Source organism: Manis pentadactyla, chromosome 9 (assembly GCF_030020395.1).
Source record: "Manis pentadactyla isolate mManPen7 chromosome 9, mManPen7.hap1, whole genome shotgun sequence".
In the NCBI taxonomy this organism is placed as follows: Eukaryota; Metazoa; Chordata; class Mammalia; order Pholidota; family Manidae; genus Manis; species Manis pentadactyla.
This window is the reverse complement of record NC_080027.1, coordinates 120,760,031-120,776,388: the sequence shown is the minus strand read 5'-3', so window position 1 is coordinate 120,776,388 and position 16,358 is coordinate 120,760,031. Positions and strand designations below refer to the sequence as shown.

At 36.1% G+C, this 16,358-nt stretch overlaps 1 protein-coding gene across 1 annotated transcript in view; it reads left to right on the top strand.

Moving 5' to 3' along the window:
• LOC118925978 (complement receptor type 2) overlaps positions 1-16,358 on the top strand; it is a 140,282-nt gene that overhangs the window by 45,479 nt on the left and 78,445 nt on the right. The window contains exons 19-20 of the mRNA XM_057508014.1: positions 5,911-6,090; positions 6,701-6,800. Coding sequence (XP_057363997.1) covers positions 5,911-6,090; positions 6,701-6,800 — 280 coding nt within the window. The remainder of the gene's footprint in view (positions 1-5,910; positions 6,091-6,700; positions 6,801-16,358) is intronic.

Here is a 16,358-nt window from a genome sequence, read left to right as displayed (position 1 = left end):
GCGAGAAGGCGGGGGGCCCGGGGGCCCTCTGTGTACCGGGACGCTGGTTGCTTCTGGGTAAGAGTCGAGGGGTCCCTCTGCAAGAGTTTATGTGGTGCTCCGCGCGCTGGACAGGCGCTGCATAAAATTCCTTACGTTGGCATATTAACAAAGGCTGGCTCTCGCGGGGTGGGGCGCTGATCATAACGAAAAAAAGGGGACTTGGAAATTGGACAAATTTGGGTTCTGATTCTAGCAACTTTTCCTAGCTGTGATGAACGTTACTACACCTGTCTGAGTCTGTTTCCTCACTTGTCCAATGGGAAGACCTTTATCTCTACCTCACGTTGTTGCTGTGTAAATGGTAATAATCAATTCCTATGGGGGGTCAAGTATCACCTGAAACTGCCCGGCATTGGGCTCTGTTCACCCCACTCGTACTCGGGACCACCACCATCATTAACATGCACTTTCTGAGCACCCACGTTAAAACAAGAGCCCAGGCCAGGCACCTGGGGTTCGAAGACTAAGAGAAGCTCCAGAACGATCGGTGCTGTAGTATCAAAATTAACTAGTCACAGGCAGAAAGGAAGTGTAGAGAGGCTTACATATTGTCCTATTTTAGTCAGGTGTTTACTACAAAATGAAGCCTGTTATAACTACTATGGAAATTTTGAGGCCACATCTACCCTTCTTTCCTTTTAACTTCGCATAGGTAAACATCTTTCTTCTGTCAGAACTCTTTTTTTTTTCTGCCTCCTCAGAAGTCTTAGTTGCTTACACTCATTGACATCTTCTCAGTTGAAGTGACAGACTAAATGATTTTTGTCCATCCTCTTCTAGACAACTGACTTTGCATTTGGCTGCCACCAGGCACTTTGCATACATAATTTGATTATACCTTCTCTTCTAAGAGAGTAAGGAAAAAGGAAAGCCAAACTTCCACAAAAGGTATTAATATTTGATCTCCTTAGACACCATAAAGTAACCTGTCAGGTGAAGAAATGTGATATAACCTAAAGTTTTATTTTCAGAAGAGAAACATGCCAGGTAAATGAAGCAATCTGTTGTCAATGCTTAGAAATTTTTGTGGACCTTGGGAGTATCTGGCCCCCTTGTCCCTGGAATGCTGTTACAGCTTGCCTGTGTTTATTAAGTTATAGTTTCACAACAAATGCAGACACTATTAATTTGCAAAACAAAATATTTACTGAGGTCATCATCATAATCTCAAAATGTGAAACATGCTAAACTAAACAATCTAGTAATTTACTTGCCAAAGTAATTTAAGATAAAGAAAATGCTGATGGAATGCTGACAATGTGCAGGGCCCTGAGGAGTTTTAAAAAAGCATCATAGAGAGCCATATCTCCAAGGTGTATGCATAGAGAAGTAGGGTGTGGAGTTTTAGGAAATCTCCTTAATTCAGAGACCAGAGTTCTGGTTTTCCCAGCCTTTGCTACTTACTAGCTGGGGGACTTGGACCCAGCAGGTCATGAACATCCCCAACATGTATAAAATGAACACAGTTGGCATCCTGCTAGCTGAGAGGTTATTGTGAAAATCAGATGAGATAGTGTATAGGACAGTGTTTTGTAACCTGAAAATCCCCATGCAGATCTACGAAACCATGACTAGGAAGTCATGCAAGAGCCTAAAGGCCACAGGATGATTGAAAAGGTAGACATTCAGTGCCAATGAGCAGAAAAGGCTGAATGGAAGGAGCATGGCTTTAGCAGCATTAAAGGACGAGTGAATCCCCAAAACGGCTGTACAGGTTGATTCACAGGGACATTTATTTTATATAAAAATTAGCACACTAATTAAGCATCCCTAGGACAGTGTTTAATATAGGGCAGACGGTGGTGCCCTCATCTGGTACTCGATACCCTGCTGTGTAAAGGTGCAAGGTAGAAACCGGGATTTCCAGTTGGCTTTCTGTGATTTGTAGCCTATTTAGATTTACAAATGCTCAGATGAGAAGATTTATGGTTTATGTTGCCTAGTTTTATCTAATATAACCTTTACAATTGAACAAGTAACTTCAAAATTTTCCTGCAGTAAGTGAAGATAATTCTAATAAGGCCAACTCAAGAAAGTAAGAAAATGGCATAGCTGACAAACTACTCCACACACACACACATGCTCACACACATATACAGGCTGCTTGTCGGAGAAATCAAGAGGAAAACATACTGTAGGTCTAATCACAACTGACTAAAAGTTGACAAAAGTCAAAAATCTAGGTAGTACTGAAGAGTAGTTGAAATGTAGTGTTACATCCACTGTTATTAACAGAAACTCACTGTGACTCTATTTCGTCCCCTTAGATCTTAATAATCATATCAAATCACATGATTAGAAAAGCATTTAAAATGCTCATTTCATTTGTACCATAGTTCTTTAAATTTCTATTTCTATATAAAATACATACTATTAGTATAAATATACTTTATAAATATATATTTGTTGAATATTTAATATTTTGATATATAACATAGCTGTATTATATATTAAAATATTATAATATAAAGTTATATTCTGTTAAATAACAGTTTTATATACATAAATTATGCTATATTATATAACATAACATTGTGTTATATTTTGCTATATAATTACATATATAATGACATTATATAATATAATTCTATAATGAATATAAGCTTTTTTAAGCTATATATTACAATATGTAGTTTTAAGTTATTGGTTTGTACATATAGTTTACATATAACAATATATACAATACATATATATAACATAACATAATAAATGAATATACTGTATATTACATAAACTAATTTATATAATGCATATTATATGTATATAATATACCAGTGATAATACATAATATAACATTAATATATACTATAAAATATATAAATATATTTAAATATAAAATATATAAAATTTTTGGAAGTACATGATCTTTTTTCTTTAACTGATAGTGGTGCTTAAGCAAAACATTTGCAGGTCCCTTCATCAAAGATAGACTATGCAGAATGGAGAGCAGAGTATACTCCAGGTTAACAGCTCATGTTTGAACAAAGACTTGAAAGTAATAATGAATAAATTCTGCTTATAGCATAATTATAGAATAAATCAACCTGACTTGAATGAAAAGTTCAAATCAGAAGTATATGAAAGTGGACTGTGTCATCCAAGACAAAAATTACAATGAGATGACATTATATACACACAGCAGAATGGTTAAAATTTTTTAAACTGACCAGACCAATTGTTGAAAACAAGGTTAAGTAATTGGAATTATCATACACTGCTCACTGGTAAAATGGTACAAGCCTGCTTTGGAAAACAGTTGGGCTGTTTCCTAATAAGTTTAATGAATCCATATCATATGGCTAGCATCTAATTTCTAGATATTTACTCAAGAAAAATGGAAGCATATGTTCACACATGGACTTATGAATTTCTCAGTACCTTTATTTGTAATAGCCAACAGCTGGGAACAATCCAGATGTCCTTGAACAGCTGAATGGAGAAACTAAATTAAGGTATATTTATAAAACTGAAAATTGCTCAGCAAAAATAGAAATAATTTTTATATATGCAACAACCTGGATGAATCTAAAAATTATTATGTGTGTAAAAGCTAGACCAAAAAAGAGAAAATAAGGACAAATGGGGTGATTTGTTTTAGATGAAATTCTAGAAAGTCAAATCAATCTGTAATAAGAGGAAGCAGGTCAGAGGTTGCCTAGAGAAGGAAGCAGAGAGACGGCTGGATTATTGTAGGGAGAGCAATGGAAATGTTTATCTTGATTATCATGAATGATAATCATTCATGGTTTCATGATCCATACATACTTCAAAAATCATCAAATTGTATACTTTAAATATTTTTCAATTATTGTATATGATACATTTTAAAGCTATACGTAGGCTTTTTTTTTATAAACTATCTTAGATCGTCAGCTTTTAGAATTCATATTAATACATTTATCATAGGAATAAGCCATACTTTAAGGCATTGGTAACAAAAGTTGCAAAAGGAAACTAGATTGATCTTTCCCTAGTGAAGGTTCATAAATTCCTTTTTATTTGGACTGTCATCCAAATTTGTATTTTTATCACTACTATATTATTCCTAGAACTCAGATAAGAATTTTAGGTCATTGAAAGGAAGAAATGCCATTCCAAGAATAGTTCATTCCCTTTGCTGTGTTGTTTTTTATCTCCATCTTCTCCTTGTGAGCTTTGCTGTGACATTCAGCCTCTCCTAGTAAAACTTTCAGCAACAGAAGGTCCACTTGGAATTGCTTCCCTTGTCGAGGACCAATGCATGAGAGAAAGATCGAACTTAGGTTTCATCCACATACTGGCCAGAGAAAGGTGAAGGCAGAGCATCTGAAAGCATAAGAATTGTTTTTTTGACTTGGTAGATTTTGCTTGTTATCACAGTGGTTCTCAAAGTACTGTTACCTATCAAAATCACCTGTGAAACTTCAATAATATAGATTCCTGGGTTGTAAATCAGACTCACTGAATCAGAGCTTTTGGGGATAGAGTCTAAACTCTTGATAGTTTTTTAAGTTTTCTAGGCAATTCATCATTCATTCATCCATTGCAACAAATATACATAGAGATAGAGTGCTTATAGATGAGTGCTAAGCACCTGGATTAGGTATTAATTTAGAGGAACAAAAATCAAGGAGTCTCCAGCCTTCAGATTATGCGTGTCTAATATCTATTGAGAGAAATAGATATTTTTTAAAGAACACAAATATAAAAAGCACAACTTGTAATAAGTTATATAAAAGGAAACTAAAAGGTTTGTTTAGAGATTATTATGGTATGAGGTAGAGGGAAGTAGTTTAGAAATTTCTGAGACAGGAAAGGCATCAAAACATGTGGAATGCAGCTAAATCTATGCTTAGAATAAAATTGATAGGCTGAATGCTTATTTTAGGAACTGCAAAAAGCTGAAGGTTTTAAAAATCTAAGTAATCATCTCAAGAAATTTATTTTTAGAAGAGCAGTGAATAAACTCAGGAAAATTTCAGTAACTATAAAATAAAATAAAGATAAAAGCAAATCAACAAAGATGAAAGTTGGTTCTTTGAAGACAAATAAGGTTGACCAATTTATTGATTGGTCTCAATCTACCCTCCATTATTTGATTTAATTAGGCATTGGAAGAATGAACAAGAAATTTAAAAAAAAACAGAAGAGATTTCCAAAACTGAAGTAAAATTATGATAATTTTCCATCAGGTATTTCTTTGTGATTACCTAGCATTTGACTCTAAATGGTAATTTTATTATCTTAAACCTACAAGGCCTTACGACAAGGTAGTTGAGTCTAATATTTAATCACATATGCCATTTAAAATATATGCTTCATAAAGTACAGTAGAGCCTTCCTTGTTGAGTTTGTTTTACGAAGCATGCGCTGAAAATTTTCTTGTGCTGAAATAATTGACTTGGCAACAGACTTCTAACAGTGGTGACTGCTACTGCAAGCCAGACAAGAGACTCATTGTCCTTCTAGGCCCGGGTGAACCACTGTGAGTGGAGATAGAGAATGAAATAAGTGAGTGCATCTTATTACACTAGAGAGTGATAAGTGAGGATTGGATAATGAAGCCTGAGCATAAGATTTCCTGATTGACTAAAATTTGAAGGTATGAATTAGTTTGCCCTTCAGTGAAAGTCATTCTTTATATATATATATATATATATGTGTGTGTATCTTAATTGCCTTCAAAATAGCAGAGATTTTCTTAAGTGGATGGATGCTGGTTTAAAAAACTCATTTCTAAGTTTGCTTCTAAGGAAAGCAATCCTTTTACCATTATTAATGTGCTCTTTTTCTTCTTTGATCATATCTATGAAGCATATTGAAGAAAAAGAGGAAATGAAATAGTATTTTCTCCATTAACTTTGATGTTACTGTGATCTTGGTCTCCAGGTCAATGCAGAGCCCCGCCACAGTTTTCATTTGCCAAGCCTTCAAAATGGATTGATGAGTATGAGTTTCCCACTGGGGCATCTTTGCACTACGAATGCCGTCCTGGTTACCACAGGAAATTGTTCTCTATCACCTGCCTACAAAATGCAGTCTGGACAGATGGTGAAAAGAACTGTATACGTAAGTAAGTCTAGACTGAGAACTCCTCTGTGTCAGTCAAACATCCATAAGATCTGATTCAGTTGTTCAAATTTCAGAACTAAGATACATATGACTCAATAAGTTTGCCTAAGGTATAGTAACATGTGAGAGTTATTCTTGTAAGTCACATCTTCCCATTAGTTTGAGTTACTGGTACCTTCATTACAGGTTCATTGAATGAGAAATGATCATTGCAAGGCACGATTGAGGGGAAATCTCTACTTACTAGGGGTCTCTCATTTTCATAACTGAAACTAAGTAATGAGTTATGAAAGGAAAGGAAACCCCAGACTTCAAGACTTTTAATTTTCACTGGTTGAATTACAGAGTAAACATTTTCATACTAAATAAAGTTTACATTTTTCTGGGAGGCACAATATGGGGTGACACAGAGTGTGGAGGGGAGGTGTTTTTGAAAGTGATGGTTAGTAGGCGACATCCTGAGGAAGTCTTTTGCATTTCTTCAAGGTAGAAAATCTGTGGAACCACAAATGCTCTTCAGTGGCTACAGCTAGTTTGGGTCCATATGTATTAAGAGAAGTTCAGAGTATTCTACACCCAATCCCAAAATTCTACTTCTTTCCTATAGGTAAATCATGTGGATCTCCTCCAGAACCCATAAATGGCAAAATGGACATAAATAGAGACACCCGGTTTGGATCAACAGTTAATTATTTTTGTAATGAAGGGTGAGTTGGCAGTACCATAGTTTGGGATAACAGTCCTAGAATTGTTAACACCAATCTCTAAACAATAGTCTAAGGAGAGTTAAGCTACCTTCCATTGAAAACATAGAATAGGATTTCCAAGTAGAGGCGGTGACTTGAATTCAGGTATTTAACTATCTGTGAAATGACTAAAAAAAAAAAAAAGAAAAATAGGGAAAGCTTTCCTCCATGCTAGAAACTGGGGCCTGGGGCTATTGCATGCCAAATTAATGAACTTAAAACCAAGAGAAGTATTCATTATTGGGGAAGGATTAGACCTCTAGCGAAGGGAATGGAACACTAATTGACCCACACAAATATTTTTACCTCAAAGCAACAAGAGCTGGAGACTCAGGGAGAGGTGAGAGAGTGATCTGTGTGGGATGGTGGAATAGACGTGGTAGGTGGACAAATTGTGACTCTTACAGCACCTGTCCAGAAGTGTACACACTACAGGAATCTTGCTGTGGATTTATTCTTGGCTTATCCCTAGTGGGGACAACCAATTTAGGGAAGACATAGGGAGGCGGCTTCACCTTATACTTAACTTTAGCTTTTTATGTTGTTCCTTATTGCTTACTTAAAATATATAGAAAATAACATAAGTGAAAATAAAAATAGCAGTAACAAGAAAATGAACTCCAGTGTATATGTCACCCACCTTAAGGAACATTACTAACAACCTTTGAAGCCTCCTGTGTGTCCTTCCCAATTTCCATTCCTCTGCCTCCAAAACCTCTCCAGAAGTAATCATCATCCTGAATTTTGTGTTTTCATTTGCTTGCATTTGTCTTCTATTTTCTCCTGTACATAGTCCCATGTTATATATTTTTAGCTAATGTATTTTAGTTAATATATTTTTTAGTTAATATATTTTTAGCCTTACATATTATGAACTTTATGTAAATGGCATGATGTTGAATATACTTCTCTGCAACTTGCCGTTTTATTTAATCGTTTATAACACTCATGTGGTTACTTCATTTTCATTGTGAATGGTATTCTCTTCTATAGATATACCACAATATATTTATTTGTTCTTGGTTATTTGTTAGATTTTTGGATTTTTTTCTAGTTTATTTTGCTTTGTTTTGTTTTGGCTATTATAAATATACTTATGCATTCCTAGTGCACATGTGCAAAAGTTTCTCTAGAACAGTGGTTTTCAAATTTATTTTGCCATAATCCACAGCTAGGAAATATATTTTTATAGCACATAAATGCATACACATCTCACATTCACATTTATGTAAATTAAAAGTGTCACAAAACTCACCACCTGTGTTAAGCATTATACAGGAAATTCTAGCCTGGACAGTCAGGCAAGAAAAAAAAAATGAAGGCATCTAGACTGGAAGGAAGAATTAAAACAAACTCTGTTTGAAATGATGTTTTGTAAAGAAAATCCTAAATAACGCAAACACACACACACACCAAAAAACATGTCATAGCTAATTAATAGTTTTGCAAGATTTCAATGTACAAGATCAATATGCAAAAATAAATTGCATTTCTATTCTCTAGCAGTGAACAATCTGATAATGAAATTAAGAAAGCAATTCAACTTACCATAGCATAAAAAATACATAAGAAATAGACTAAACCAAAGAAGTACAAGACTTTACACTGAAAATTACAAAACATTGTTGAAGCAAAATTAAAGGGGACCTATATAAATTGAAAGACATCCCATGTTCATGGATTATAAGACTTAATATTGTTAAAAATGCCATAGATGTATAATAATGATCACACCAAATTGATCTACAGAGTAAACACAGTCCTCATAAAATTCCAGGATTATTTTCAGAAATCAACAAGCTGATCTTAAAATTCATATGGAGAGCAAAGCCCCCAGTCAAAACAATCTTGAAAAAGAACTTTTCCATTCCAAAACTTACTAAAAGCCTGTAGTAATCAAGAATGTGTGGTGCTGACATAAGAAGAGATATGTAGATCAATGGAATAGAATTAAGAATCCAGAAATAAACCTATACATTTATGATCAATTGATTTTCAACAAGAATGCCAGGAAAATTCAATGGTGAAAGAACAGTCTTTTCAACAACTGGTTTAAGACAACTGAATAACCAACTACAGAAGAATGAAACAGGACCATATATTACACCATGTACAAAAAATATTACTTAAATAATTACTTTAAATGTAAATGAATTAAAGTCTCCAAAGACACAGAGTAGTTGAATGGATAAAAACAACAAGATCCAACAATATGCTTCCCACAGGAGGCTCACTTTATCTTTCAGGAAACACATAGGCTGAGAGTGAAGGGATGGTAAAGGATATTTTGGATAAATGACAACCAAAAGAGAGCAGGGTGGCTACACTAATACCATGTAAAATAGTTTTCAATCAAAATCTGTCATGAGAGTCAAAGATGGTCACTACATAAACATAAAGGAGTCAGTCCATCAAGAAGACATAACAATAGTAGATATTAGCAGAACTGAAGGCAGAAATATATAGCATTGTAATAATAGTAGGGAACGTTGATACTCCACTTTCAACAATGATAGAATATCCAGACAGAAAATAAATAAGGAAAAAGTAGTCTTAAATAACATTATAGATCAAATGGACCTAACAGACATAATACAGAACACTCCATCCAACAACAGCAGAATCTATATTTTTAGTAATACAAATGAAATATTTTCCAGGGAAAATGGTATTATTCAGCCATAATGAAGATGGTATGTTGGACAACAAAACAAGTCTTAACAAATTTAAGATTGAAATCAAATCAAGTTCCAGAGTAGTATGAAACTAGAAATCAATAACAGCAGGAAAATTGGGAAATTCACAAGTATGTGGAAATTAAACAACACAATCTTTAATAACCAATGAGTCAAAAAAGAAATAAAAATGGAAATCGAAAAGTATCTTGAGACAAATGAAAGTGAAGACACAACATACTAACACTTGTGGAATCCAGCAAATCCAGTTCTAAGAGGAAAGTTTATAGAAATAAATTCCTACATTAAGAAAAGAGAAAGCACTCAAACAACCAAACTTTACACCTCAATGACCTAGAAGAAGAACACCCTAAATCCAAAGTTATCAGAAGGAAGGAAATAGTAGAGACCAGAGTAGAAAAAAATGAAATAGAAACTAGGAAAAAAACTAGAAAAAAATTAGTGAAGCTAAAAGTTGTTTCTTTAAAAGATAAGCAGCATAGACAAACCTTTAGCTAGACTAACCAAGAAAAAAAGAAAGAGGATGTAAATAAGTAAAATTATAAATGAAAATAGAGACATTACAACTAATACCCTAGAAATACAAAGGATCATAAAAGACTAACATGAACTACTATGAACAAGTACACACCAACAAACTAGACAACATAGAAGAAATGGATAAATGCCTAGAAACTTATAACCTGCCAAGATGGAATCATGAAAAAATGAGAAAATATGGATAGACCAATAATGAGAAAGAAAATTGAAGCAATAATCAAAAACTTCACCACAAAGAAAACCACAGTACCAGAGGGCTTCATGAGTGAATTCTACGAAATATTTAAAGAAGAACTGAGAGGGGGTTTGTGTAAGATGGCAAAGAAGGAAGGCAAGACAGAAACCTCCCACACACACACCAAGGAAGCAACTACAGAAAATACCAAAACCCTGAAAACAACCTTAAGACTGCAAAACAGGCCATCTATACCTGGTGAAGAAGAGAAGGCAACACAGAGAAGGGTAAGAGGCAGAGCCATGATCAGTCAGTATCTCAGCCCATCCCCCAACACCCCCCCCCAAGAGGGAAGAAGAAGAATGGAACAGGGAGAGGATAAGCATGCAAGAATTCTGCACACCTGGTCCTGGAGATCTGCTCTGGGAACACAAGTCCACATTGCACTGGGCTTCGGTGGTTAGCAGGGCTGGACACTAGGGAGAGTTAGAGCATTCTGGAAGGCTGTGATTCCTGCCACTTGTGAGGACAGGCACACTCCATTGGTCCCACTGAGATCCAACACAAAGGAAGCAGTTTGAAAGATTTACCAGCATCAGGAAGGGTGCCAGGGGGCAGGGGTTGGAGGGAGCTCTCTCTACAGGAGAAAGGTCAGGTGTATGATGCTTTCCCAGGCCGCTTCAGCCCAAATGGGTGAGCACTCATGGGAGCATCAAATGCTCCATCCCCCTTGCTGGCAGCTCAGTCCTGAGGCACTTACCTGAATGCCCGCCCAACCACCACCTGGCTCACTTCATCCAGCAGTGGTCAGACATTGCAGCCTGGCAGGCAATGGGAGACTTTCCCAGCTTTTTCAGCCCTTTCTCAGCCCAACAGGGGAGATGCCTGCAAAGCCATCTCCAAGTGTACCTTCCTCCTCACTGGTGGCCCAGCTCCACACTTCACTCTCCTGCACACATGTCCTACCCACCCTGTCTGCCCAGCAGCACTGCCATTGCTGCCAGGGAGGCAGAGGGCAACCCTACCCACAACGGTCCCAGCAGAAGTGCCCCGCATGGCTCACAAAGGGCCAGCTGAAGAGAGCTGTCACGTGTGGCAGACTGAGATCAGCCACTGCTGTCAGACAGGCAGAAAGGTGGCTCCACCCACAATGACCCCAGCACAAGCACTGCCACCTGGCTTACAAAGGGCTGGCTGAGACGAGTTGCCACCCACCCTCCACAGCAGACTGAGATCAGCCACTAATGGCAGACTGACAGAAATGTGGCCCTGCCCATAGCCACCAAAAACAACTGGGTTCTACCACAAAGGAGACCCAGGCACTGATAAATACGGAGTCTTGAGCTTCTTGGCACCACAGGATACCTTCTTAATGAAGCCATTACTCTCTAGACAGGAGGCATAGCAGATCGATCTACTACAAAAGAAGAAACACAGAAACCCTGACAAAATGAGGAGGAAGAGGAATATGCTCCAGATAAACCTGGTGAAGAAGAGAAAATACGATAAGACAGCAGAAAGAGAGCTAAATGAAGTGGAGATCACCAATCTTTTTGATAAAGATTTCAAAGTAACAGTCATAAATATGCTCACTGATCTGTAGAAAAGTATTGATGACCTCAGGGAGAACTTCAACAAAGAGAAAGAAGAACTGAAAAATAGCTACACAGAGCTGAAGAAAACAGTAACTAAAATGAAAAATACAATGGACGGAATGAATAATAGATTGCTGCAAGTAGAGGAGATAATGAGATGGAAATTAGAGAACAGAAAAACAATGAAGCTGAGGAACCAAGAGTAAAAACAATCTATAAATAGGATGCTAAGAGAGAGCAGCTGTGTGACAACTCCAAACAAAACAATATTCTCATAATATGGGTACCAGAAGAAGAAGAGACAAAGGGGTAGAAAGTCTGTTTGAAGAAATAATTGCTGAAAACTTTGCCAGTCTGGGGAAGGAAATAGACACCCAGGTCTCAGAAGCACAGAGATCCCATAACAAAAGTAATCCCAGGAAAAAAACACCAAGACATACAATAATTAAATGACAAAGATTAAGGACAAAGAGAGAGTATTGAAAGAAGCTAGCAAGAGGCAGAAAACTACTTCTAAGGGAAACCCCATCAGGGTATCAGCAGACTTCTCAGCAGAAATTTTATAGGCCAGAAGGGAGTGGCATGAAATATTTAGTGGATTGAAACAAAAGGACCTTCAACCAAGAATCCTCTACCCATAAAGCTATCATTCAAAATTGCAGAAGAGATTAATTTTCCCAGATAAACTAAAGTTAAAGGAATTCACCACCACTATATCTGCCTCACAGGGTGTGTTAAAGGGACTTCTGTAGATGGAAATGTTCTTAAGCCTAAATACTTTTCACCAGTGAAAATAAACCCACAGGGAAGGTAGTAGGCCAATTACCATGCAAGTATGAAGTTAAAACAAAACAAAACAAAAGTAGTAAAACCAACTATGCACAAAACCAGTCAAGGGATATAGAAAAAATTGCAGATTGTGACATCTAATACATAAAGTGTGGAGGAGGAAGAAGAATAAAAAAGAAGCGATTTTAGATTGTGTTTAAAATAGTGACCATCAACTTAATATAGACTGTTATATATTCAGGAAACTATCCATGAATCTTATGGTAAAGACAAAACTAAAGTTCATAATAGATACACAAAAAAACTTAAAAAAATAGAAATCCAATCATAACACTGACAAAAATCATCAAACAAGAGAAGAGTACAACAGTGGAAGAAAGGAATAGAGAGGAACTACAAAAACAACCAGAAAAGAATTAATAAAATGGCCATAAGTACACACCTATCAATAACTACCTTAAATATAAATGGACTGAATGCACCAATCAAAAGACATACAGGGTAGCAGAATGGATAAAGAAACAAGACCCATCTATATGCTGCCTACAAGAGATTCATTTCAGACCTAAAGACAGACATAGACTGAAAGTGAAGGGATGGAAAAAATATTTAATGCAAATAATAGGGAGAAAAAAGCAGGAGTAGCAGTACTTATATCAGACAAAATAGACTTCAAAACAAAGTAACAAGAGACAAAGGACATTACATAATGAAAAGGGATCAGCCCAACAGGAGGATATAACAATTATAAATATCTATGTACCCAACATAGGAGTACCTAAATATGTAAAACAAATACTAACAAAACTAAAGGGATAAAAAGGCTGCAACTCAATTATATTAAGAGACTTTAATACCCCACTTACATGAATGGACAGATCATCCAGAGAGAAAATAAACAAGGAAACAGAGGCACTGTACAACACATTAGATCATATGGACTTAACAGATATCTACAGAACATTCTACCCAAAAGCAGCAGGATATACATTTTTCTCAAGTGCACATGGAATATTCTCCAGAATAGACCACATAAGAAGGCCACAAAAAGAACCTCAAGAAGTTAAAAAAGATTGAAATTGTATCAAGCAACTTCTCAGACCACAATGGTATGAAACTAGAAACAAAGTATATGAAGAAAATAAAAAACTGACAAACACATGGAGGTTCAACAACATGCTTCTAAATAATCAATGAATCAATGAACAAATCAGAGTAGAAATCAAGCAATATGTGGAGACAAATGAAACAAAACAGTTCAAAAGTTGGGGACACGGCAAAAGCAGTTCTAAGACGGAAGTACACAGCAATACAGGCCTACCTCAAGAAACAAGAACAATCCCAAATAAACTGTCTAAACTCACAACTAAAGAAACTAGAAAAAGAAGAACAAATGAAACCCAAAGTTAGTCAAAGGAGGGCCATAATAAAGATCAGAGCAGAAATAAAATAGGGAAGAACAAAACAATAGAAAAAAATCAATGAAAGCAAGAGTTGGTGCTTTGAGAAGATAAACAAAAATAGGCAAACCCTTAGCCAGACTTATCAAGAAAAAAATGAGAGGGGACACAAATAAAATCAGAAGTGAAAAGTGAATAGTTACAACTGACACCACAGAAATACAAAGAATTATTAGAGAATTCTATGAAAAATTATATGTCAATAAGTTGGACAACCTAGGAAAAATGGACAACTTCCTAGAAAAGTACAGCCTTCCAAGACTGACCCAGGATGAAAGAGAAAATCTGAACAGATCAATTACCAGTAATAAATTGAATTGGTAATCAAAAAGCTCCCATCAAACAAAACTCCAGAATCAGATGGCTTCACAGCTGAATTCTACCAAACATTTAAAGAAGAGCTAATATCCAGCCTTCTTGAAGTACTCCAAAAGGAGAAGAGACTACTTCCAAACTCATCCTATGAGGCCAACATAACTCTAATATCAAAACCAGACAAAGACACTACAAAAAAAAAAGAAAATTATAGAGCAATATCCCCGATGAACATAGATGCAAAATCCTCAACAAAATATCAGCAAGCTAAATTTAAAAATACATCAAAAGAACCATCCATCAGGACCAAGTGGGATTTATTCCAGGGATGCAAGGATGATTCATACATCAATCAATGGGATACACCACGTTAACAAAAAAGAGACAGAAAAATATATGATCATCTCAATAGATGCTGAAAAAGCATTTGACAAAATTCAACATCCATTCATTATAAAATCTCTCAACAAAATGGGTATAGAGGATACATACCTCAACACAATAAAGGCCATATACGACAAACCCACAGCTAACATACTCAATGGCAAAAAGCTGAAGACTTTCTCTAAGATCAGGAAAAAGACAAGGATATCCACTGTCACCATGCTTATTCAACATAGCACTGGAGGTCCTAGACATGGCAATCAGACACGATAAAAAGATAAAGGGCATCCAGATAGGTAAGGAAGAACTAAAATTGTCACTATTTACAGATGACATGATTCTATATATAGAAAACCCTGAAGACTCCACCAAAAAACTATTAGAACTAATAACTGGATTCAACAAAGTTGCAGGATACAAATTTAGTACACAGAAATCTGTTGCATTCCTGAATACTAACAATGAACTAACAGAAAGAGAAATCAGGGGAAAAAATTCTATTTGCAATTGCATCAAAAAGAATTTAAAGACCTAGGAATAAACCTAAGAAAGGAGTTAAAAGACCTGTACTCTGAAAACTATAAGATACTCAGAAGAGAAATAAAGAAGACACAAGTAAATAGAAATCTATCCCTGGCAGGTATTACACCCTGACTTCAAGCTATACTATAAAGCTATAGTAATTAAAAAGTACGGTACTGGCACAAGAACAGACCCACAGATCAATGGAACAGAATAGAGATTCCAGATATAAGCCCACAAATATATGGTCAATTAATATACAATAAAGGAGCCATGAATATAGAATGGGGAAAAGACAAGTCTCTTCAACAACTGGTATTGGGAAAACTGGATAGCTACATGGAAGAGAATGAATTTGCATTACTGTCTAATTCCATACACAAAGTAAACTTGAAATGAATTAAAGACCTGAATGTAAGACATAAAACCATAGAACTCTTAGAAGAAAACATAGTCAAAAACCTCTTGAACATAAACATGAGCAATTTTTTCTGGACACATCTCCTTGGGCAGGGGAAACAAAATTAAAAATGTACAAATGGAAGCATATGAAACTGTAAAGCTTCTGTACAGCAAAGGACACTATCAACAGAACAAAAAGGCAACCTGCACTATGGGAAAATATATTCATAAAAAATTTATCCAATAAAGGGTTAACAACCAAAATATATAAACACCTCATACAACTTATCATCAAAAAAACAAAACAACCCAATTAAAAAATGAGGGTAGGGGGAGCCAAGATGGCGGCATGAGTAGAGCAGCGGAAATCTCCTCCCAAAACCACATATATCTATGAAAATATAACAAAGACAACTCTTCCTAGAATAAAGACCAGAGGACACAGGACAATATCCAGACCACATCCACACCTGAGAGAACCCAGTGCCTCGTAAAGGGGGTAAGATACAAGCCCCCGTCTCCCCAGCTCCCGGCAGGAGAAGAGTAGGCAGAGCGGGAGGGAGACGGAGCCCAGGACTGCCGAACACCCAGCCCCAGCCATCCGGGCCAGAGCGCAGACACAGTACGTGCCCAGGGGGCCC